At 36.5% G+C, this 27,246-nt stretch overlaps 2 protein-coding genes across 2 annotated transcripts in view; both read left to right on the top strand.

The window, feature by feature from the left end:
* zfand4 (zinc finger, AN1-type domain 4) overlaps positions 1-3,557 on the top strand; it is a 22,642-nt gene extending 19,085 nt beyond the window's left edge. Inside the window, exons 9-10 of the mRNA XM_016512688.1 lie at positions 1,359-1,476; positions 3,211-3,557. Of these exons, the coding sequence (XP_016368174.1) occupies positions 1,359-1,476; positions 3,211-3,346 (254 nt within the window). The 3' untranslated portion in view covers positions 3,347-3,557. The remainder of the gene's footprint in view (positions 1-1,358; positions 1,477-3,210) is intronic.
* Positions 3,558-5,238: 1,681 nt separating this feature from the next.
* The window catches only part of LOC107708446 (uncharacterized), a 120,980-nt gene continuing 98,972 nt past the window's right edge, over positions 5,239-27,246 (top strand). Inside the window, exon 1 of the mRNA XM_016512683.1 lies at positions 5,239-5,641. The gene's annotated coding sequence lies outside the window, so the exon portion shown is untranslated. The remainder of the gene's footprint in view (positions 5,642-27,246) is intronic.

Below are 27,246 nucleotides of genomic sequence, written 5' to 3'. Positions count from 1 at the left end.
ATAAGCTAGAGGTGTTTCCAACAAGTAGTACCCTATAATTTAAAACCTTGATTGTGCGCGCGTGTGTGTGTGCGTGTGTGGATGTGGGGGGCCCGACAAGACATTGTGCCCAGGGGCCTCTGAATTCCTAACCCGGGCCTGGCTTCATCCATCAAAAAGGTTCACAGAGACGTCTCTGTATGCCTTCACTAATGTGTATTGCTATATTGGTGCATATAAATGAAAAGATGACTTTTTTTCCCCATTTTTGATTCTGTAGTGAACAGCTGTATATGGAAAACAAGTACTGAATATTTTATTTTTTACATTAAACATTTTGAATCCAACTGACTTAACGATGTCAAAATGTTGCTTCCTTTTATGCCACCATTTATGCCACTTCAGTACAAATACATAAATATTTATATATATATATATATATTGAATGTTGTCACAAAACTATGGAAAATATGAAATTATAGTTGTAGCTGTATTTTGGGAAACTTTTTAGAAGGTCAAGCAGGCAGGTCTATTAGCCAATGTGATAATCTCAGAATGCCAAACACTGGTCGATTAATTTGAATGATCAGTTTATAAACAGTGTCTTATAAGATGCATCTTTGAATAGGACTAAAAAGAACGCTGTGCCTATTATTCTCTCCTGTGCCTTATATATGCCCAGTACTGCATATCAGTTTATAAAATAGTTTTCAGGAGGTCAGTTTGAGGGGTGAGGACTGCAGGGCTGCTCTTACAGGAAGTGTTGCATTTTAAATGAGCCCAGCAAATTTAAAATATTCACTGTCATACAGAGAATAACTGCTGACTGAAACCAAGAAACGGGAAATGATCAGCACAGCTCAGTCACATGGACAAATATTCACACGATCACATGTTTACAAAAGCATGCATGCAAAATAACACACAAAATAGAAGCACATCTTCACTCAGACTCGGTTTGATGCTTAGAGAGACTGCCTGCATGATTGTGCGCTTAAGAGCCTGGATGATGGTTTTGCAACAGGTGGTCCTGATACATTTGGGAAATGTTCCCTGACAGTGTTTCAGAGCGACTGAATGTTCTGTCACATCTGAGATTGTCACTGGCTTGAAAATGCAACAGTGATGGCAAATAACAGAATAGATAGACCAGCAAGTACATGACTGGAAATCCAATCTCATGCCCCAGTGCTTGGCATTTTTTGTCACAATGTGTGTCTTTTCCTTGCTCCTTATCGTTGTGACTTGTGTAGAAATAAACGGAGGTTTCAAAGTACATGAGTAGTTTTTCTTTTGAATCTGTATTTTATAGTTGTTGTGATTGTCTCTCGTGATTTATTCCTGTGATTGTCTGTGTATATGTGGACATGTTGGTTTAGGCACTCCAACACATCACTTGCCCCCTGTGAAGGTTCCCACTGGAACAAAGAAAAAGAGTTCAAAGCACTGCTTCCTGTGTGGGAAGAAGACCGGGTTGGCCACCAGCTATGAATGCAGGTACAGTGCGGATCCCTCAGTATGAGTTTTTCATTATTTTACAACAAGGGAAGTTAATGTATAGCTGTAATCTTAAAGGGAAGTATGCACTTCATTTGGTGCATGTGCTTGTGGTGTAAGACAGAGCTATTTCTGTTTGGGGGTGACAGTAGTTCTCATATATGTCATGTGCCATTGCTGATAACACCATCTGTGACTTTCTTCAGTTTCTTTGTATGTTTTCTTGAAGCTTTGATCAAGGCAAAGTCTTATATGATGCATCTTTGAAAAGGACTAAAAAGAACGCTGTGCCTATTATTCTCTCCTGTGCCTTATATAATCCATCCAGCTAGACTGATACGAAATATTATACAATAGTATGATACAAACAGTGCTTTCTTTTCAAACATGACAGATTTGTTTGTTAATAGCATGACTGTAATCACCATAAACACTGACAAGGACACATCCCCCAGTATTTAGATTGGCCTATATGAGTTTTATGGTTTATTCTTAAATCATTACATTTGATCCCTCTAATATATAGACATATGTTTGGCTTATAGCTTAAATTTGTTTAGAATGTTTAAAATGAGTTTGGAATGACTTGTTACTTTAGATATTAGTCAGATATCTGTGATTTAAATGTAGTTTGCTAAAATAATTTTAGTGTTCTCAAGAATGATATATTATTGATCTCTTTGCAGATTCCTCTGAACATTATTAGTCAATATAATATAATCTATTTAATTTAATTTGGTTCATTTTTATTCTTGCTGAGCAAAAGCCTACTAAATAGCACATCTATTTTTATCATTAATAATATTAAAGGCCCATTCAGACCAATTATGATGACTATAGCTATGAATTCCACCGCACAACTATAGCGATAATGACACAGAGGAACAATATCATTGGAATCACTTTCAGAACAATTTTTTCAGCTTATGAATGATAAAAACAAAGACAGCCAATAGAATTGACCACACTTTAAAGAGCTTGAGCATTTAAGTGGCAGATGACAAAACTGCAGCATGTTTTTATAATAAATAATATCATCTGTTGGTGTGGATGCTAATATAGTTATCTTTATAATTATCATTCTTGGTGTGAACGGGCCTTAAGAAATGATTCTTAAATAGCTAATCAGCATATTAGAAGGATTTCTGAAGGATCATGTGACACTGAAGACTGGAGTAATGATGCTGCCATCACAAGAATAAATTACATTTTAAAATATATTAAAATGGAAAACAGATATTTCAAATTGTAATAATATTTCACCACATTACTATATTTTTGATCAAATAAATGCAGTCTTGGTGAACATAAGAGTATTCCTTCAAAAACATTATAGCATTTATTTGGGCTAATTGTGCCAAGATGATTATTTATTGTTCCTAAGTTATTCTGGAGACTGTAAATCAAATAGCTAAATCAAAGTTACTTTTATTATATCAGTTTCACAAGAAAAATAAACCATAGTGTAAACAAAATGCACCTGTGTGGGATGTTTAGTAACAATTCTATTTGGTGTCGCTGTGAGCTTTTTTCTGTATAGTTTTCTAATAGCTTTAGTTCCATACTGAAAATCAATGGACATCCAGATGAATTCCAAACACCATCCATTTATTCATTTCGGAGGAAGCAATATCAGAAGTGCACTTTCTCTCACACAGCTTAGAGGAAACATTGGTTAGACTGCTGTATGATTATTGCCGTTCTCATAAAGATATCTGTTTATTTTTGTGTAAGGTGTGGCAACATCTTCTGTTCCATGCACCGCTACTCAGAGACGCACGACTGTACCTACGACTACAAAAGCGCAGGCCGACGCTTTCTACAGGAGACCAATCCTATCATAAGTGCACCAAAGCTGCCCAAAATATGAAGGCACTGCATGGGTGAGAGAAAAAAAGGCATGAAATCCATCAACTATTAAAAAGAGAGAAAACCTTGATCACCAACGTGTGCTTTTATCACCATGTTTGCTTAAAAATATAGTAGTGAAAAAAAATAAAAGGCAAAAAACAGTGCTTACTCATTAGCCGTTGCCTTGGAAAACACACCTTTGTCTGCTGTCTATAAATTACTTAATGCAACAACAAAAAAATATCATGTAAATAGTTTCTAAAAATATCATGCAAATAAACTTTTAAAATATGTAAAACACTTTTAAATGAGCAGAATACACAACTACGCATATCTATTTACACGTTTTTAAGTGTGCTTTGTTTTTTGAAATAGAACCAACAATCACTTTTCATGACAAGTCTTGCAGAGATGCACTTTAGTTATGCTGAATATCTCTTGAGGAGATTGGAGTCTGTATGGAGGGGAGACGGTGTGCTTGAACTGTGTGTCTTTTGTAAGTTTCCTATTAGAACTTTCTTATATTTCTGACACATTACTCCTCTTCTCTGTCCAGTAGCACTCTACCCAACACTTCTTGTCATGAAAAAAAAAAATGCCAAGCACTGTACACTCGTGTTATAACAAGACTGTTTAACCTTGGTTCACTTTGAGTATGAAGTATATAGGCTCTGTCGGCCATACACACACTACACTATGCAGTTTGACCATGTAGCATTCTAAAGCAACTTTATAAGGGCTTGGCATGATAAGATGTAAACAATTGACTGGTTGCCATGACGAACGATTCTTTTTGTACCTTAGTATTTGAAAAGCTGCGTAGAAGGCAGCAGTTGTTATTTGCATTTTTCTGTAATTGTCAGGTGATGAGCCTAATAAAATATCATTGTTTCCTTTGATTTTCTTTCTTCACTCTCTTGTACTGTATTCTGTTGTTCTACTGTATCTTTCACACTTTTTTAACATTGCATTGGGGTGTTTATGTTATTGTTTCGGTTGCTTCTTCATAACAGCACTGCTGTTTGAGATTCCAGGTACTGGAATGAGTATATTCATAGTCTTGTCTTAACGTGTTTTCCCCCTTATTTGACTAAATTGTAATCTTGTGTCTAGCATGAACCCATTTAGTGAGTGCATCCACCTCTGAATAACTTTTGTGTTATTAGTACAGACTTTTTACTTAAAATAATATCAAAGAAATAGTCTACCATTTCAGGAATAACCTCAACTTAGAGTCCTAAACTCAAAAGACTAGTTTGTGCAGCCAGCAGATGGTGTAAGAATGGTTCACGCAGTGCTAAATGAAAGGAAATAGGCGTCGCTCAAAACTGAGAATTTGAAAGAAGTGGTGTTTGTGCAGGAGCTTTTTAGATGCACAATTTTATTGTACTGTACTGTGCCATTTCAGAAGGAATCACTTCTTTAACATACAATATCACATTAACATTAAACTCATTTCCCAATGAGTCTTAAGATTAGTCCTGTGTCCTTCAAGGAAATGTCTTTTAAGACCAGAATATCAAGAAAAACTTGTTTAAACATTTGACGACACATCCACTCTCCAAAAAAAAAAAAAACCATGCCATTGATTGTAGCATCCAGACTTTTGTGCTTTATTCATGCTTGCACAATTCATAACCAAATAATTAATAATTGTGTTACGTAACAATTAATCAAAGCATGTTTAGACAATGCTCTGGGCACAGAATGTGCGGATAAAACGTGTAAACCCTTTCAAAGCATGACACAGCCTTTAGCTGTTCTCTCTATCATGACACATAAAATCATCTGTTGTGTTTCTCCAAGTAAGACAAGGAGGAGCAGGGCACATCAAACCCATCCCTGTGAAATCAGGGCTCTTTTATTGTCTTTAACCACTATGACAGTGATTAGAAAAGAGCATCTTTAAATTCTGTTCATTAAAAAACAAAACGTGAACACACACTCTATTTTGCACCACTGTAACTAATGAAATGACTTTGGACACATGAATCTCAAACAATCAGATAGAAGAAAAGCAAAGAGATCATCACCACCAGCACCTCTAGCACGCAAAAAAGTTCTTACTCATTTCTCAGTAGAAATGTAATGAGTAATTAATGAGCCCAGAGCACTGGATCAGCTGTGTAGTGTGTACGTAAATTATTAGCACTGGAGCAGACGATAGCACGCGCATGCCCTCTCCGATTTATTTTCTTTTTTCAGCCCGATTTTCCACCCCGAACGCGGAAGTCGGTGGACATGACGCACGCTATCAGATGGGAACCGTGAAATAAAAACAAAAACAACGCTTGTACAGACGGGGAAAGACGAGGTAAGTAAATATTTGAGCGAATCACGTAAACGTGCATGAAGAGGGTAAACACTGCACCGCTGTCACTGTAAGAAAACACACGGTCGTCTTTTAATTCGCCGTGAAATAATTTGCATCTTTTTGGGGGGGGATTTGCATATCGTATTATATACATATAATACATGTATCATTCGCGTGTCATTTCGTTTTAGCACCGCAGAAGGCATTGGTTTATTGTATAAACAACGTATTATGACTGCAGCTCGAGTCCCTTCGTTGTTTCAGTGCTTGCAGAAACACTGCTGAACAGCTCTGTTATTATGCGTGCTGTATTTGCCTTGACAGTGTTAATGATGTACAGACCGTGAAAAGGCAACTGTATCTGTTTTTAGCTAACGTTAGCATGTTGCACTTGGTCGAAATGAAACTGTCTTGAAAAATGAGGTAAGACGAATGACTGTCCGGTGGTCTGCAGCTGCCATTCTTCATCGCGCGTCGACAGCGAAATTGATCTAATGCTTTACCACTAAACTATTGCCAGTGAAAGATGTGTACAAAAGAGAAGGCTGCTGGGAATGTAACTTAACCTCAGACTCCAGAGAAAACTAGCGCCTTGATTGCAGTCGCTCTGCTGGACGCATAGTTCTCAAATCGGTTCTTTTGAACAGCTCTTTTCAAAGAGTCAGTTCAGAAATGATTCTTTTTAATATCGTGTAATGTCGTCATCGCGGGAATTTTGACTTCTCATACCAATTTACACGTTGTAAAAGGGTTAGTAAATATTGCTGTTTGTTGCTGTTTAGTCGTTTCTTTTTGATTTCGAGCCGATTTTGATTAAGTCCTGTTTGTTGCAAACATGATTCGGCTTCTAATTAATTAACATATTTTGCATGTAGATTTAACAGCAATGACATTTCTCTTAAATCGCTCAGGTGAAACAGTTTTGTAAGTTAACATAAAATGCTACATAAACACGAAACATATTCCCGTTTGATTTGTAGCGTTGCTGCTTACTATAGTAAATTAATGAGCCAGACAGTGAGTTGTTCACTCGAGTCCGATTCATGAATTAAATGTTCAAGCAGTTCAGCGAACCAGTTCAATTGATTTATCGGAAAGATCCGACTCCAAAGAACGATTCACGAATCAATGAATCGGATGTCGCTACTAGGCAGTGTACCCAATGCGATTGGATTGCAGCAGGTCTGTTGGATGGATGCATCGGCTCAATGCAGAATGGATTACAGCGCTACATAAGTGCGTACTGTAAACATTTTGTTTCGCTTTTTGCTGGCATTCCTATGTTACACATGAGTAGTTTTAAAGGGTGGATCAGTGACTGTGTGGTGTCAGGCTTATTCTTGCACGCCTATTCTTTCACAATTGAAGGATGGTTTTGAACTGCCAGTTTTGCTGAGTGGCAATGGCGGTAAGCGCATATTTTTATTTATTTTATTTATGTATTTATTTTTTATGTTTGACTTCTGTATTGCATGTAGGAACATTTTATTTTTGTCCGTGGCTAGTTGTCACTATATTTACTCCAGTGAATATTTTTCTCAGTATAAGTTTTTTTTTTTTTTAAAGTCAATTTCTGTTTAGACATATATCTCAAAGTCTTGATTATAGCAAATCTATCGAACATTTCCACCCAGGAAACAATGATACAATTCACTGCACATTAGTCGATGGGGCATGTTGTCACAGCTAAATTCAAACAATTCAAACATGTTAATTACATAACATTTAACACTTGCTCCAATGAAAATGTGACACCAAAAGACTTAAATTATTCCAATTTACGACAGTATTGAACTAGTTTTAAACAAGGACTTGTTTTACATAGTTACTAATAAATAGGCCTTGTGACAACTTCCCCATGTAACAACTATCCCTAATTTCCTCTCCTTGATTAAAATAATTAACTCTTATACTCATAATTTTAAATTACAGTAGTAATATGCAGCTATTATACCTTATTGACTATAAGGACAGTAATGTTTTAATGCAGCATTTTTAAAAAATAACATCATTGTATTTGTCACATTATTCTTGCCACATCTTGCTGAAAAGCCTGACTTTTTATACACCTTCTTATCATTTTGCAATGTCACTGTAATCTTAAGAACAGAATGTCACAGTAGATAAAACAATAGATGGCTTTGTACGCCAAGCTGGCATTTTCTGGTCCTGTTTGCTTGTTTTTGAAGTTGCATGAGGTTTTAAGAACATTATGTGGGGGGATGTGCTTCAGGAATGGTGGAGTTGCCTCCCTTCCAGTGAATAAAAAAAAAAAAAGGAAAGTATTTCACCAATGTCGTTCATCCAGGAAGACCTTAGTGACTGTGCATTGTATCAAGATTTGCCTTTGACTTCAATGTTGTGAAATGCCATATGTGTTTATGGTATTCGTGGTTTCTGTGTGCCCTGGTTGCAGTATGTGTAAAGTATCATCTCACCTTATGTGAAGTTGTAAATGATGAACAGGGATGTTTTAATGCTAAGGTTTAATGAAAAGGTTGAGTGAAGCAGAATGCTGTACATGCACAGGGTAGATCTAGTTTATCATGCATTATTATTGTAAGACATTAGAAAGTGGTAGAAAGGAAATATCAACATATGAATTAATACACTGAAGTTGGTGTTTTATTGGCTGCCCTTTTAAATGAAAGCCTGGTTTGTGAAATGGCATGATGTTAGAGCATGTATGCAATACGAAGATGGGGGAAGATGCCTCTTTTAAGAACAATACACATTTACTTTTAAATTGTAAAATATTTAGATTAAAGTTCAGCATGTACAGGATGGTGATGATAATCAATGACAGACAACACAGAATCCCATTAAAAGAGATTCATTGGAAAGGTAAATTTATTCCATGACTTATGTAAAGGAATATGAATATATGCATATTTAACGGTGCATATTTTAATTGAAGGTATGTCATAATAGTGACACTGCATTCAAATGGAATCATTGCACTCAGTTATCCTATAGGTTTTAATGAAAAGCAAAATATAATATATGTAAAAAAAAATATGTATGTTTTTCTCCACAAATCTAAAAATCCCTCATTGACAAATAGACAAAAAACCCTTTTTTATATATTCAACATAATGCAATGTCACAGATCACTGTTTTCCAGAGATACAAAATTAGATCAGTTCATCTTTTTTGACTGGCAAAATCTCACAAATGTTGATATTTATATAAAATGACAAAATGAAGAAAGGCATAGGGTAGCTATTCATAAAATGTGACGAGATTAGATTTTTGTGCCATTTACGGTCAAAAGAAAAAATTAAGGTAGGTGTTGGGGTCATCTTAGTCCATTTTGCCTCATCATACCATATATAAGATGGACTTTATAGTGGAGCTTCAATGGGTCACACCCACAGCCAACAAACAGACCGGTTTCGGAACACTTTTTGACATTCATGTCACAAACAATAGGCCTTTCCCATATGTTTTGAAGCATGTATTAAAATTATTTTGTATAAGCTTTATCCAGATTCCTACATTTTAAGTCAGGATTTCTCATTTGTATCCTCATTCAGAAAAGACAAACTCCGCCCCTGGGCCTTCACTGCATGAAATGTTTATGATTAGCATAAAGATGTATGTAGCTGAAGAACAGACCTGCCATGAAAAGCTGTATATCTCCGTATCAAATGGTGCAATTTCTCCTTTGGAAGAAGGTGTTTGTTGAGTTTATGCTAACTCGTATTGCACTGCTGTCTGCAGTCCAACCAGATATAGCCATATGTGTAATAACACAATTGCTATAGGTCAATAATAACACTACGGGATTAAAATGAACGTAGTGATTAAGTTGTGGACCGCTTGCAGTGTTATATTTTGAAATTGGTTGTGTTTCTGACAGAAAAACAAAAACTGCCGTAGGTAGTTACAGTAGAAAGTAATTCGATTCTCTGAAATTGGTATGACCTCAGTAAGCCATTTAATTTTTTCTAAATTGCAAATAAATTGGAAAACTCTTAATAGGGTGAATTCCTGTAAAATTGGCTGCTATTAGACAGTCTCTCTGTGTGTGCATTGCTTGTAATACTGTCTATTCATGAAGCACATTCACCTTTGTGCTCAAATGTGCTTGATGCACTTGACGGAGCTTTTGCATATCCACTCCAGCATTAGCCAAGACACTTAACGATTTATTCTAAGACTGTAGGAAAATCCATCATGAGATCTAATACTTAGAGGTACAGATAAAAAATTTTTTTGGATTCCACTATTTTGTCCCGTCTGGCGAATTCAAGTTTTTCACAAAGTAATTAGTGGAGTTTGCTATATGGGAAACATCAGTATATTGGTTAGTGATTTGAACCAGGGGCGTAGATTACGCGGGGGACGCGGGGGACGTGTCCCCCCCACTTTTAATATCACGTAAATTCGTCCCCCGCACTTTTTCGGGCAAGTGTGTTCGCATAGAGGTTTTCACGAGCCGGTGTGAATAAATATATATTTAAATTCAAAGAGATAGGATAAACTGTGCATGATCTGATGTTTTATCTGTCCCCCTCACTTCTGAAATGATGGCTACGCCCCTGATTTGAACAAACCACTTGTCCCACATTATTTGTATTATCATCGTGGATAATACTTCATCAATTGTGGGGCTTGTTGAGGAGAGACTGAAAAATCCCATAGGTTTACATTGAAGGAGTGACCCAAGCCATATCTAGAGAGCAAAATATCATAGAGGTTTGTGGGTGGGTTATTTTGCAACACATGCAGGCTCAGGAAAAACATGTGCCTGTGGCATCATCTTTGCAAAAATGATATTACTTTGCTTCTTACAGTTGCAGTGTCCAATGAGTGGTGCTAAAAAGCATTTTCTCCAATCACATAAACATGACTATGCCAACATTTTATTACATTGGCTCATGCACATATCATGGCAGTTTGGAAATCAAATGCCCCATTAGTGACGCTAAAAGTTTAATGCTTTATCTCATTTGAAAATTGCATGAACAAGGTATAGGATAAACTTTGGACGATATTCCGTAATGATTCAGGAAGTGACATTTGTTCATAGTGCAAAAGTATTCTTATTACAGACATTTTTAAGTTCTGTGGGGTTTTAATATAGCATCATAAACTTTTGATCTCACTTAGGTACAGTGATATAGCCAAGATAAGTCATTAATCAATAGTATGTTATTTAGAGATGGTAAAACATTAGCCTTGTTTGACTAATCTGGACACATTCTGCTAGGATTTGCTATTTACATTAGTGCATTGGGCTGCTTCACTTCCCCCTCAGCTTCATGGGCCGTGTTAGGAATAGCATACTAACATATGACCTCTATAATGTTTTTTTTAAGAATAAAATAAATATACTGTGCACAGTATGCAAATTTTCTGTATGCATGTATGGAGTAGAAGTATGTGAAGCTTTGATTCCCACAATACAATGCACTTGACAATTCTCTCAATTCTCTAATTCTTTTGTACAAAAAAATCTATTTAAGATGCAACATGTTTGTACTTACACCATGGGGTAATGTTTTTGAAAACACAGTAAATTAAATTGTTGTATTTATTGTAGTTAAATGATGTTCAAAACAGTTGTGCTGCTTAATATGTTTTGTGGAAACCATGATACCATTTTTTTCAGGATTTTAAAAAAGTTTTAGAAAGTAAAAAAAAAACAGCACTTATTTGAAATCGTTTTTACTGCCGCTTTTGACCAGTTTAATGCATCCTTGCTGAATAAAAACAATAGTTCCTTAGTGAATTATTGTATTATATTCATTATTGAAATATTCAGTAGTGTATTTCTGAGACAATAAACTGCCACCACTAACACAACCGTTTCCTAAAGGTAGAGGTGGGTTAAACTGGCAGTTACCATGTTTTCTTTGGAATCCCCATGTACTTTTTATTCATTTATTCGTTATTCACTACATTCACCATTATAAAAACCCAGCAACAAAAGCATGTAAGCCATCTTCTTTAAGGGGTGAATCAGAGATGCCTCATTCAGATCAACCTCATGCTGCTGTGCTTGTTAAAAGAAGATAAAGTAGAGTCAGATAGGCAGTCAGATGCAGTTTCTCTAACATGTATTTTGCCAGAACATAGTTAAATATTAACAAACTCCTCTTCCAACAAGGGCAGAAGTAAAGGACAGACGTTACAGAATAGCAAGTGGCATTGTCTAGACATCACCGCTCAATGTACCGCTACTGGAATCAAGAATGCACTTAAGAGTAAATTATGGTAAACCTAAAAATGGTTTTAAAAAGCACATGCCACCATAGTTTCATGCAGCTCCTGTAGTTTCCATAGTTTCCTACATACAGCTCCTGATCGGGGCGAAGTTCAGAGAATTTTGTCCACGAAACGATAAGAGCATCAGCATACATTATTTTATCTCACTATTTTATTATTTTTACACAGTATTATAACTTAGATGCTGCAAGCCATGCTCGTTTTCTCTTGTTAGCATTTGACATAGAATGCAATGCATATAGCGCTGAACAGATTTTCTGGTGTGCAAAACAAGTACTTTACAGGATTCCTTTATTACTGATACTGTGGCAGCCAACAACAGCACAGCTTAAAGGGTTAATTCACCCAAAAATGAAAATTAGGCTGTGTTTTACTCACCCCCGAGGCATGCTAGGTGTATATGACTTTCTTCTTTCAAAGAATTTCTTCTTTCTAAAAATTGTCCTGGCTATTCCAAGCTCTATCATTGCAGTCAGCGGGTGTTGCAGCGTTTCAGTCCAAAAGAATTGAAATAAAAAGCGCCCATCCATAAAAAAAAAAGTGTCTCACACGGCTCCGGGGGGTGAACAAAGGCCTCCTGTAGCGAATCGATGCATTTTTGTAAGAAAAATAACCATCTTTAAAACTTAATAATCAATTTAATCTAGCTTGCGTTCACTGTTGTACACGGAAGCAGCTCCGGGTGGATGATGTAGGACGTATGGGTAGCGGTAGCGCATGCGCCGGTGAGAATTGACAAACACGGAAGCGCAGCGGAGAGATCAAAACAAAACAACGGTCACTAATTAGAAGTACAAAACGAGGATTTCTAAAGAAGAATGTCAGAGGATTTTCGATATAAGCCAAGAGGAGACTGGTTTTCCTTTGCTAAAGTAAGGAAACTTTGCTTCCTTTGATCCTATAAACAAACGTTGGTTTTCACGAGACTCCTACGTCATGCTCCTGGAGCTGCTTCCGTGTACAACTGTTGGCGCAAGCTACATTAATGTGATTATTACGTTTTGAATATGGATATTTTTCTTACAAAAACGCATCGATTCGCTACAAGAGGCCTTTGTTCACCCCCCGGAGCCGTGTGAGACACTTTTTTTATGGATGGGCGCTTTTTATTTCACTTCTTTTGGACTGAAGCACTGCAACACCTGCTGACTGCAATGATAGAGCTTGGAATAGCCAGGACAATTTTTAATACAACTCCGACTGGATTCGTCTGAAAGAAGAAAGTCATATACACCTAGCATGCCTCGGTAGTGAGTAAAACACAGCCTAATTTTCATTTTTGGGTGAACTAACCCTTTAACCCTGCACACATTTTTATATTTAGTTACACTGAAAAAGTTTCAGTTCATTTAATTGAGTCGATCTTATTACAAAGTTTTACCATGAATTTCTAAGGAGACCGGAAAACACAACAGCATCCTAACGGAAGTTAGAATCCATCATGGCAGTGCTCATCAGTTGCTCAGGAAAAAGGTGAAAATAATTGGACAAAACTATGTATTTTTAATTAGTTTTCTGGAAAAGAAAGACCATATGTTTTAAATGTGTACACTACCATTCATTGTTTGGAATCACTATGAAATAGTTATGTTTTTGAAAAAAAAAAATTGGTGGTTTTCTTCTAAGGACAAATGAAATGAAAATGAAAAACTAAAAAAAAACATTTATAATATTTTCTTAGTAGCTTGGAATAGTGGCTGCTTTTTATTAATCTCTACCATCACAGGTTAAAACTGAATTGTAAAATTATATAAAACTAAAAAACAATAATAAATTACAGTATTATTATTTTGACTATTTTTGATCAATTAAATGCTACATTTGTGAACAAATACACACACACACACACACACACACACACACACACACTTTAAAGATTGATAGACATTGACTATAAACATGGATAGATTTGCTGAAAATGTCATGTCAAGGTCACTTACTTCAAAGGTTTCTACCACAGACAAGTGACAGAGATGACTGTTGAACCAGAATAAAGTCATATCAGCTTTTGCATGAATTTAAAGCAGACAGACATAACAAAAATGACACACAAATGTCATAGTGGCTAATTAGATTACATTAGGGAATGCAAATCTGAGAGCTTTGAGAAACATGAAGCAGATGTCTATTGCAGCAGTACTTCGCCTGTATGTGAGAGAGATTTCGGTAACTGCACTGCTTTGTTTGAGTTCAGATTTACTGAATAAATAAATGATCACCTTGTTTTTAGGACCTTCATACTGCATAGATTTTCTTCAGCACTCTTTCTCTTCCATGACACTGCATACTATCCACCTTTTTTAATGTAAAAGCAGGTGTTTGCCATTTATATTTGTGTGAGGCTTCCAGCATCATCTGCTTCCAGTTATTCTTGATGTACAAAAACAGTCTGTTATGCTGCTTGATATTGCAAACTGGTATTTGTTATCATATTTTAATTTATTATGATGATCATAAACACACTTGTTTGTAGCGCAAAAAAAAAACCTTACTGTTTACTACACTTGCCTATAGTGGCGAAGCACAAGAAAAAGCATAACACACAAAACAGAAATGTTAAAGTTCATGTACATTTTTAAATAATAACAAATTGTACTCAAAATGTATATGAAAATTACAAAATTATAACTGGCCCACTGTGTATTACGTATGTGCATATACAAGTTCACTGTTTTGGGAGTGTAAATAAGGATACAGATTACACCTGTTTTTGGACACCATGTCACTATTTTGTACATTTGTATGAGTTGAATCAGACTTTTCATTACAGATTATTTGCTTTTTCGCTCCGAGTAAGACCATTTGGACACAGAAAATGTGTTTTAATAGAGATGGAGTGTACAGCTCGTTGGGCCACTCAAAGAAAGAACGATTATAATCCACTTATGAAATGATGAATTGCAGTGCTGTTCAGTCATCATCACTTGTGTGCTTATGATGATAGCCTAGGCCTGATTAGTATGTACACCAACAAGCAGTATATGTATAAGGTTATATGTTTCACAGTTTGGAGCAGTTTTATTTGTCATATTTCATATATATAGAAAGAGAAACCCAAGGCTCTGGACTTGGATTCTGGTTGGAATCAGAATGTTTTTCCTTGTGTTCTTAGGTATTTTCCAAGGAACTCTGCCCAGCTACTTCTCGGTGTTTCCATTTGAACATTAATGGAATAGTTCACCAAAAAATGAAAATTTGCTGAAAATTTACTCACCCTCAGGCTACAAGATGTAGATGGGTTTGTTTCTCATCAGAACAGATTTGAAGAAATTTAAGCATTACATCACTTGCTCACCAATGAATCCTCTGCAGTGAATGGGTGCCGTCAGAATGAGAGTCCAAACAGATGATAAAAACATCACAATAATCCACACGACTCCAGACCATCAGTTAATGTCTTGTGATGTGAGAGTGTTTGTAATAAACAAATTAATCTTTTAAGACATTTTTCATTTCAAACTCTCTCTTCCGGCTAAATTACAGGTCCTCTATATAATACTGCTTTTTCCAGTGAAAAGTCATCTCATCTGAATCAGGAGAGAAATGTGCACAGATTGAACACTGTTTACAGTCCAAAACGATTCTTAACAAATATGTCTGTGGATTTTGATGTGAGAGGACAGGAAATTGACTTTTTCCGTGGAGGAAGCGTTATTATGGATTATGGACTCTTATTTTGGTTTAAAGTTAAAAAGTTTCAATGATGAATTTGTTTCTTACAAACACAGCTTTTCACTTCACAAGACATTAGTTGTGTGGATTACTTGTGGATTATTGTGATGTATTTATCAGATGTTTGGACTAATTCTGATGGCACCCATTCACTGCAGAGGATGTATTGATGAGCAAGTGATGTAATGCTACATTTCTCCAAAACTGATCTAATGAAGAAACAAAATCATCTAAATCTTGGATAGCCTGATAGTGAGTAAATCTGTCATTTTTGGTTGAATTTGGTTCAAATTTAAAGGTCCAGAATCCACATCAGCTACGCTCTGCTTATAATACTGTTCCCTATCTTTACTAGGTGCTCATCATCATGAATATTCTAATAAAAGAACAGTGTTGACTCTTTAATAACTCCTTTTGTGTTCCAAGGAAGTAAATACAAGTGTAAATAACCCCTTAGTATTTTAACTACATCCTCTTGGTTTAAGGTAGTAATTAACCATGTTACTGTCTGCACCATTCGCTGTTTTTCTTTTGATATTGTTCTGCAAAAGCCATTTCCCTCTTATGGCATTAACCTTAAAGGTGACATATCATGAAAATCTGACTTTTCCAGGTTTTAAGTGCTATAATCAGTTCCCTGGTGCATCTACCAAACAAAGAAACGTGAAAAAGATTAACCCAGTAACTTTGTTTTGGTAAGCCTTTTTCTGCAAGCGTCTGAAAAAACGAGCACATCTGATTTTGCTCACCTAGTGACGTTGCAAAGGGATCTCATTATAATATTACCGCCCCTTAATCTGTAAGTTTCCACCTACGGCGCCGTCATTTTGATTTAGCAAGCGACAACGGTGTACCAGCTCTAATGCCATGGCGAAAGTTTGAGCAAAACATGCTAACTGTTCTGTCTTTGGCTGCACAGACGAGCACAGAACACTATTTAGAGTCCAAGCCTCAGAGGAGACAGAGAGCAGTGCATTTATTGATTTATTTAATGAATATTACTGCTGCCACACAGATCTAAAATAAACATACGATTTATTTCCCAGCTGTTTACCTTTACAGACATAACCGACTGTTTTTGTAACTTGTGTGTTTTTAACGTAAACTTGTGTGTGAATGAGAACTTAGTTGTTTAAAACGCAAGAATTCAGCACTATAAACATGATAAACCAAAACAAAACAGATGTTTTTTAGCAGGTACGAGCTGTAATGGCGCAGCTCTATTCTGGAAAAGGGGGCGGGGAGCAGCAGCTCATTTGCATTTAAAAAGACAGACACGAAAAACAGCGTGTTTCTGCTTCCACTCAAAATGTGCATTTTTAAAATTATATAATAAATGATCTGTGGAGTATTTTGAGCTGAAACTTCACAGACACATTCTGGGGACACCAGAGACTTATATTACATATTGTAAAAAGGGGCATAATATGTCTCCTTTAAGTTTTATTAAGGTCTGAGAGCGAAATTCAAGGAAAGATATTTTGTTCCAGTGTATGATGAAAAATCAATGATCCTGAATTTTGCACTTTCGTCTCAGTGCTCTTCTCCCTGCTGTCCCTGCTGCTTTTAGAGACCGCTGTAATGAGTGTGGACCTGTGAATTGATTCAGCAGTGCTATAACTGTATTTGTATGGGGCAATTTTATAGAATCACACATTACATTATTGCCTTTCTTTTTATAACAATAAAATGGACATGCTCGTTCTCCTGTTTTGAAAGTGACTATTAACCATCACTGGAATGTTTTTAAACATGGTAAAATATGTTTTAACAGACTATAATTTTTTGAATGAAATGCTATGGATAGAGATTTCATGTGTGCCTAGTTATTAACAAATATAATGCTTAACAGATCAGTAGTGTATGAGCATTTAAATATATATGAACTGTAATATATAAATCTAACAAATATAATATGCACACTACCGTTCAAAAATTTGGCATCAGTGAGATTTTCTTAAAATAAACTAAAACTTTTATTCAGCAAGGATTTATTAAATTGATCAAAATTGACAGTAAGGACATTTATAATGTCATAAAAAGATTTATAAAAAATAAATGCTGATCTTTTGAACTTTATATTCATCAGGAGCCCTGAACAAGTCCCAGATTGCACAAAAATGAATTGTTTTCTGCATTAATAATAAAAAGAAAAGTTTTTAAGCAGCAAATCAGCATATTAGAATGATTTCTGAAGGATCATGTGACACTGAAGACTGGAGTAATGATGCTGAAAATTCAGCTTTGCCATCACAGGAATAAATTACATTTTAAAATATATTCAAATAGATAACAGTTATTTTAAATTGTAATAATATTTCCCAATATTACTGTTTTTACTGCATTTCTGATCAAATCATTGCAGCTTTGGTGAGCATAAGAGACTTCATTGTAAAACCGTACAAAATCTTACCAAACCCAAACCTTTAATTGTTGGTGTATTTAATGAAAATTATTATAATATGTTAACTATGTATCTTATATGAGGCACATATAAATATCTCATCTATTTGGGGGGTTTTAGCATATACAGTGGTGTGAAAAAGTGTTGGCCCCCTTCCTGATTTCTTATTTTTTTGCATGTTTGTCACACTTTAATGTTTCAGATCATCAAACAAATTTAAATATTAGTAAAAGATAACACAAGTGAACACAACATGCAGTTTTTAAATGAAGGTTTTTATTATTAAGGGAAAACAAAATCCAAACCAACATGGCCCTTTGTGAAAAAGTGTTTGCCCCCTAAACCTAATAACTGGTTGGGCCACCCTTAGCAGCAACAACTGCAATCAAGCATTTGCGATAACTTGCAATGAGTCTGTTACAGCGCTGTGGAGGAATTTTGGTCCACTCATCTATGCAGAATTGTTGTAATTCAGCCACATTGGAAACCGTCTTTTTAAGGTCATGCCACGGCAGCTCAATAGGATTCAGGTCAGGACTTTGACTAGGCCACTCCAAAGTCTTCATTTTGTTTTTCTTCAGCCATTCAGAGGTGGACTTGCTGGTGTGTTTTGGATCATTGTCCTGCTACAGAACCCAAGTTCGCTTCAGCTTGAGGTCACGAACAGACGGCCGGACATTCTCCTTCAGGATTTTTTGGTAAACAGCAGAATTCATGGTTCCATTTATCACAGCAAGTCTTCCAGGTCCTGAAGCAGCAAAACAGCCCCAGACCATCACACTACCACCACCATATTTTACTGTTGGTATGATGTTCTTTTTCTGAAATGCAGTGTTACTTTTACGCCAGACATAATGGGACACACACCTTCCAAAAAGTTCAACTTTTGTCTCGTCAGTCCACAGAGTATTTTCCCAAAAGTCTTGGGGATCATCAAGATGTTTTCTGGCAAAACTGAGACGAGCCTTTATGTTCTTTTTGCTCAGCAGCGGTTTTCGTCTTGGAACTCTGCCATGCAGACCATTTTTGCCCAGTCTCTTTCTTATGGTGGAGTCATGAACACTGACCTTAACTGAGGCAAGTGAGGCCTGCAGTTCTTTGGATGTTGTTGTGGGGTCTTTTGTGACCTCTTGGATGAGTCGTCGCTGTGCTCTTGGGATAATTTTGGTCGGCCGGCCACTCCTGGGAAGGTTCTCCACTGTTCCATGTTTTTGCCATTTGTGAATAATGGCTCTCACTGTGGTTCGCTGGAGTCCCAAAGCTTTAGAAATGGCTTTATAACCTTTTCCAGACTGATAGATCTCAATTACTTTCTTTCTCATTTGTTTCTGAATTTCTTTGGATCTCGGCATGATGTCTAGCTTTTGAGGATCTTTTGGTCTACTTCACTTTGTCAGGCAGGTCCTATTTAAGAGATTTCTTGATTGCGAACAGGTGTGGCAGTAATCAGGCCTGGGTGTGGCTAGAGAAATTGAACTCAGGTGTGATAAACCACAGTTTTAACAGTTTTGCATTCAGGTGTTTATGCATTCGGAAACAAGAACAAATCCTAAATGTGCATCTCCTTTTGCACACTAACCAGCCATTAACATTTTGATAGATGGAAAAGCATTTACTGAAACCTAGCTGCCATTTGAATTTTCTTCACATAAAAGCAGCAGAATCGCGTAATAAGATGATGTTAACCATGCACCGTGTTTTACAGAATTGATGTTTTTCACTGTCTCTATGCTTTTTAGGGATTGTTTTTGATGTTTTGATGCAGTCTGCAGTTTCGCCTTCCTCACTAAGTTTTCAAAACGTTTCATCCTGCTCCTCTTGCAAAGTCAGCCGCCATCCGGTTTCCTTCTGTGCTCTGCTCTGAATCTGTGTGGATGGAGAGATGCTTTGATAGAAACTACAACTAATGCAGAAAATCCGGGAAGGTCTGCTGTCTCCATTAAATTTGCAGGATTTGTCTTCAAAGTGGGAGAAGGTTTACTTTCTTAGAAGGCTCGGACTGTTTGAGCCAGCAGAAAGTGTGTGTGTCTGTGTGTGTTCAAAAATGCATGTGTACCCTGAGGTCATGTGTCTCTTAGTCTCACGAGGCCAGACTTTAGGTGTGTTCACTAGCAGACAAATCAGTGAATGACTTGAGACAACGTCAACGCCACGTCACTGTGACATATGCTATCAAAATATATGGCAGGTTAGAAGTGTCCAACTTCACATCTTCGTTTTCAATTCCTCCCCTGACTGCAAGCGGCAAATCTCGCAATGGATCGCAAATCCAGCTGCAAACAAAGTCGAACGAACCTTTTGGACACCAACTGTCTGCATAAAGTAAATCCAAATCAGTTTTCAGCTTGTTCGGACCCACAGGAAAGGTCTGTCTGATTGACATGAAAACAGCCAATCACAGTTTGTTTGGTTCTGATATGGTTTGATTGGATTTGATGTGTTAGGGCAGGTTTATAGAAATAACTAGAAATAGCTTTACAGTCGAATTCAGGATTGAGGAAAATGTTTAATAATGCAGAACATTCTGACATCTTGTTAATGTTTCCACCGCAGATGCGTGACTGAAACGCATGTTCATCCATAATAAACTGACAGACATATCAAAGCTAACATGCAAATGTCATAGTAATGACTTTATCTTATTCAGACGACAGCATCGAGCAAGGAGTTGGTCAGTGCCGTAACACTTCGCTCCATAAATTATGGTGTCCCAAATGGACAATGTGTTTACACGCAAAACATTAGGATAATTTATTCTTGAGCTCGTTCTAGCCTCTGAATGTGAAATGAAGGAATGAAAGTACTGCTGTGCAACACAGAGTGTGTGTGTGTGTGTGAGGATCAGCAGGCTTTCATCAGTACACATCAAGTCCGGTTTATCCCGCTCTAATCTCTTAACAGTCTGTGAGGATGTTCCAGCACTGGTGGAGTTTGTGTCCCGCTCTGATCTTGAGGTCATGTAATATTGCACACTGATGAGGTTTAAGCCAGTAAGCCATTTATTAAGCTTTGAATAATTATCTGATATCATCACTCCGGTCACATATGACACTACCTGACGTTACCCATTTGGTTAAAATCCAGAGCATGCTAGATAATAAGGCATGTGATTGTGCAACTGTTTGGAAAAAAACAGCAGGGATAAATCCTGTTGACGCCTGCTACTGGAAGTAGAACACTGAATAGGAAATTGAATAGAAAACTGCAACCAAGGTGTTGAATACAGATTCACCTTCAAGGATCTAATGAGGCAGAGTAACTAACTAAATAAAAGTAGTGAGGCTTATAACTACTTTTTCAGTGGTGTGCAATAGGTCAAGCTAGAGTAGCTTTTTAGTACCAAGCTACTTTTCCCGAGAGTGTTCATTTTAGTGGATTGGTTCATTTATATTGTTCTTTCAAAAGCACTGGTTCAATCTTTTTTTTTTTCACCAATTAATTTCTGCTCCTGCACAGTGGTGTGCATGGCATTTATTTGATCAATATTCAAAATATTGAATTATCAGTGGTATAATATTTAGGAAGATACTGCTTTTGATCATATATATATATTACTACAGTTCAAAAGTTTGGGTCAGTAAAGTGAAAGAAATACGTTTATTCATATAAGATGCATTAAATTGATCAAAAGTGACAGTAAATACATTTATAATGATGCAAAAGATTTTTCTGTTTCAAATAAATCCTATTCATTTGAACTTTTTATTCAGCAAAGAATCTTGAAAAAATCACCACACACATTAGGCGACTGTTTTCATTTTCATAACATTGATAATAATAAGAAATATTTCTTGAGCATCAAATCAGCATATTAGAGTGATTTCTGAAGGATCATGTGACACTGAAGACTGGAGTAATGATGCTGAAAATTCAGCTTTCACATCACAGGAATAAATTACATTTTAGAATATATTAAAAAAGAAAACATTTTAAATTGCAATAATATTTCACAAAATTGCAGTTTTTACTGTATTTTGATAAAATAAATGTAACCTTGGTGAAGAAGCTTATTTAAAAAATGTTACAAATCTTATTGTATATAGTATTTTAAAACTTAATTTATATGAGTTATATGAAGTTGATATATGATATAAAGTTTATATGAGTTAAAAGTGGTAAGTTTGTAAAAAATGAAGTCATATAATCTGATATTTAAAAAATAGCTTCAGTGTAGTTTGTGTTGTTGCTTATGGTGCAGGTAACTACTTTTTAAAAAGGGTATCTTGATTGAAGTTTACCTTTAAATTAAGAGTATTAAGCTTCCCCAACACTGACAGTTTCTTAAGTGGAAACATAGATCATACATTCAGAAGTTTAGCTGTTTTCTGTTTTCATTCTGGAGGAACATCCATAGGGAATGTCTAACTATGTCACATTTACAGTTGCATGGATGAATAAATCTGGGTTAGATTCTTGGCGCTCAGCGTTATCTCTCACACAGGAGACCAGCAGAAGGATTTTCCAGAGAGGGGAAACACACAGGCTTAGGCCCGTCTCTTAGACAGATCCATTGCTGTATCGATCTCATGTCATTTCTAGCGGCTCATTGATGGATCATCCTTTGTGGAAGCGGGGTAATCAGTTCAGTGCACAGAGCAGCGACTCTCTAGTTTCGACGCAGAAGTATAAATTGGGCTTTACTCTCAGAGAGTTGAGGCCTGTTCACACCAAGAATTATAAATACAACGATAGCTGCAATATAGCTTCCACACCAAGGGGTGATAACGCACTGTTTATAATAAGCTCGCACTGCAGTTTTGTTGTCTGCTGCTTTAAATGCTCATGCTCTTTAAAGTTGGGTGGATTCTGTTTGGCTGTCAATGTTTTTATCGTTCATTGCCTGGGAAAAAAAAAGTTTTCGGAAGCGATTTCAACAAAATGGTGTCTTTATCATTATAGTTGTGGTGTGGACTTCTCTATTCTCATAGAATTAAAATGTTTTAGAAATAAAACCTGTATAGTTATAGTTAGCTTAATAATGTCTGTTTCTAGTTTTACTTTGTGTAACAGTGAGGTGTGAAGAGAAGTACAGCCTCAAAAACCTAGTGAGCTGCCTATATAGCCAGCATTTCTAAATGTGTAGTTATATTTAACATTGTTTGGTGATTTTTCACAGGCCAAATGCAGTCATTTCAATAGAAATCCACGCAATTGGACATTTTGCATGAGGGCGAAAGATTTCCCCACGCAGATCTCGCAGTGGCTTCAAGCTGGTTACACAGAGTTGCAATAGAGAGCTGCTTAGTTTGAAAGTGACTTCTGTGTGAGCTGTGCTTTATATTGCTAATGTGATGCACCTTAAGACTGAAATCCCTGCTCTAGGCTGTGTGAAAGTTGTATTTGTGGCAGTCGTGAAGCATAAGGTACACCTCATCACATGCTGCCAGCAGGGATCCGTTGCTGTTCTTCTTGGACATTCTTTCTGTCATGAGCTTGAACTTGGTGACTGATTTGAACTGAGGCAAATATTCTCATCCATTTGTTACTCTATGTCAGTTTTGTATGTGAGCTATGTAATGCAATTAAATGCAATTATTTTACTATGTGCAATATAAGATGGGCTGTTTAACCATATTTGACTATATTGTTTATCTTCAATAATTTATCACAGTATTTCTCTCTGAAACTCCGAAAGGATGAAAAAAACCCAAAATTGTTTATGCTCTTTGAGGCATTTCAGCTAGGCAGAGACATATTTCCTTCCTTAATCCCCAGATGCTAATCATAACAACTAGTTTTGAACATTTCTGAACAAAATATCAACGGCGTTTGTCTGCAAAACTCACTGTCAAACTGCTGGAGTGTTACTGTGCAGTTACTAAAGGGTTATTAGGGTTTTAGTGCATTGCTATTAGTTGCTAGGGCGTTGTTAAGCGGTGCTTAATGGATGCTTTTAGCTTGTTGGGCTGAATGGTTCTAAGTACGGTAATGAATGGTTGCGGTTTCCACTTGAGCTTGGTTCGGGAAAAGCACAATTACAAAACTGTAAACATCCTGAGTGACATCGCCATTCAGATTGGTTACTTGTTTTTTACCTGGCTAATTAATAATTAATAACATAAACTTTAAAGCTGCAGGTTTGCAGTGGTGCAGGAAAGTGGAGTAGAATTCATGTTTCTACATTTTGGATATATTTGTTATATGTTGAATTTATGTTTTTTAATAAAGGCGCCACAGAGTAGGACTTCATATCTCATTTGTGTCCAAATGCTCAAAGTCTAGTGCGACTACTGCCACTTAAGACTGTGTAGGATTTTTTTTGCCCAGACAAAAATCATCAGTCATATTGTTTTAGAACAGTAATACCACACCTCTGCTCAACAAGCCACATGATTTGAGGTATCACTTGCTTTCTGTGGCACAAATGTTCAGGATATGTTACATGCCAAAGTTAAATGCTAAAATTTACGGGTTTGTTCAAATCACTAACCTTAGATATGAGCAATAATAGTAATAACAGTAGTTAAATATGACCTTTACACAGTACATACTGTACGTGGCACATCAGATTGACACACGGCTGCCCTTTTTTAACTCCTCCACCCTGATCGACTGCGTTGAGGCATTTTCACTTTGCACTGCTCATTTAGATCAAGAATGCATTAGTCATCACTCCACGGGCTTCAAGACCGTGATTAGTATTGTTATTATGATATCTGATTTCATGAAAAACTCAAAGGGTAGTGACTTAAGTATTTGACCACTAGCTTCCGTTCCCACCCAATCACTGGTTCAGTTAAAAGAAAGCCATGAGATTGATGTGTTTTTTTGTGTGTGTGTGTTTGTTCTTTTCCGATGACACTCAACAAGCTGTTTTACTGATCATGACATGAAATCTACCTACAAAAATGGCAGCATGGTCCAGGATACTGTAGATTCATCAGCATGTCACACGTCTCATGGGCTTGGCAGTAAACCATATGCTGCTGCATTTGATTTAGAGCGCTAAAAATGATCCTCGGCCTATTGATCCGATGGCACATGAGTGATTGCAGTCACATGCCCTCTGCTTTAATGCATGGTGTGATTAGCATGGGCTGTTGATCAGTCATGTGGAGCAGTTTCTGCTCAGATAACTGTCCTGCTGTGAGTCCTGGATCCGTATGAACTGACCAGCTGTTCTGTGAGCAGCTTATGAATTAATGGCACTTTTGATGCCATGGGGAGGATTTAACTCGCTCCTCCCCATGTGTTGACCATTATAACAATATCATAATATTAGATCATCTTATGCATTCACTGATAATCACACAACCAAATGTGAAAATGACTTCAAGCTGTTGTGCTTTTCAGTAGGATCCAAATATCTGAAACTAGTTTCCACTATTGTAAAAGCTCCTCTTTGGTGGTTTCTAATTTAATATAATATTTTTCATTACATATTATATTATCAGAATAACAATTATTGTGTTCCAAAAAGCATGTGCAGATTTGTTCATGATCACAAATTTGCTTATTTGATTATTAATGATGTCAAAATAGTTTTGAATCCTTGTATTCATATTATATATACATATATATATATATATATATCTATATATATATATATATATATATGAAAAATAAATTTATTCATATAAATATTTATGTTTATATTATATTTATTTGATTTAAATTTCAAAAAAACTAAAAAACAAAAAACAAACTCAAAACCAATTTTTACAAATAAACAAATATTTACAAAAAGTGTGGTCTCAAACTTTTGGACTGCACTGTTGGTCTGAAACAGCGGTGAGATATTCAGTATTGTCAGTACTAGCTCACTTCAGTGTCCAGCAGTTTGTCATGCTGCAGTTTTGTGTGTCTGTTAATCAAGCCATTTGCTCTAGCAGACCGTGCATAACAGTACGTTTTGTTCATTCTGCAGTGCCAAACTGGTGAATTTGGTCTGATGCCGGTGGTCACCGTGGCAATTCTAGATACAAAGTCTTACACACAACACGCCGTTGGCATGGTCACAAAAATGGAGAGAATTTTAATTGTAATTGCTGTTATGGTTGCAGCAGATGGTGGTAGAAGTTGAACGGCCTGTTTGTAAGCAGACTTTGCGTTGTCTCAGCGAGGTTTGGGCTCTTTGTTCTTCTTCCAGAGAATGCATTTCATTATGGAGAATATGGGAGTCAGTTTGTAATTGGTGATTCAACTTTTACTGCTGCTTCTCATTTCCTCACTCGCTGCGTGAGACTTGATGTTTTTGAAGTTCAATTAATATGCAGCAGTGTTTGTGAACACTTACCGTGATTTCACCATGTGGGATGTTTTCCTGATCAACATCCTTGTTGGTCTTAAAACAAAATTCGTGTTAACCAGATTTTAGTGTTTGGAATAGACTTGAAAAACATTCTTATCTTCCTATTATTTCGTTCCATTTGCCATCTGATGCTTAGTGCACAAACAAATTGAAAGCACTTGATCTGGCAAGTTCATTTATTTGTATGAAAAACAGTAGTCTAAATTAGGCCTGGGCGATAAAACGGTATCGATATTTATCGACGGTACACCTTCTTCGATATCGATAGAAAAAATGTTTGATATAGCGCACGATATAGGCACCTGCTATGAGTGACACAGACAGCACACACAAACACGAACACATGCTGAATTGAGTGCTGTGCCTGCCTGTGATGAGGAGATTGTGAATAAAGAATGAATATTAGTCGAATTTAAATAAACATTTGCATTTGAATGTTAGGTGTGCATCAGGGAGCATCATCAGTGGAGCACGAGATTCGGTGATGATGATGTAAGTGACGTTGTTGCATTTTAATGTTTTGTTAGTCTAACCCACGAGCTGCTGCGTTATTCATTCAAAATATTAGAGAAATATAGAAGCTCAATGCAGAGAATATCTTGATTAGGTTAAAACCGAAACCAAGCCATTCACACAGAACGCATATTCAGCGCATTTTTTAGACGGACAAATATGACTGCTGCACTCGCGTCTCACACAAGAGATGTATAGAAAGCCATGCAAAGTTAAAACAGTTTAAACTTTTAGAAAACATGTCACGAATTTGTGGAGGTTTATTCCTTTTCACTGCGTCTCATATGTTTTTAAATGCAGTCTGTGTGAATGGCGCTTCGGCTCTTTGGATTAAGCAATCCAAAGATTTATCCATTAATCCATTAAGATTTACCTAAATTCATTACTTCAGAGTTATGTGCCCTCCAGAAGCTTGCGTTCTGCAAGTGAACGGCGTATTATTGTGCCATCTTAAAGAGGCACAAAATCACTTTCACAGACTTTTTCATTAACTGTTCCCTCCTGGTGGAATGACCTGCCCAAATCAATCCG

This window comes from Sinocyclocheilus rhinocerous, unplaced genomic scaffold, assembly GCF_001515625.1.
Source record: "Sinocyclocheilus rhinocerous isolate Xijiao unplaced genomic scaffold, SAMN03320098_v1.1 scaffold295, whole genome shotgun sequence".
Classification (NCBI taxonomy): Eukaryota; Metazoa; Chordata; class Actinopteri; order Cypriniformes; family Cyprinidae; genus Sinocyclocheilus; species Sinocyclocheilus rhinocerous.
The sequence above is the reverse complement of the archived record's forward strand: the minus strand, read 5'-3'. Positions and strand labels throughout refer to the sequence as shown.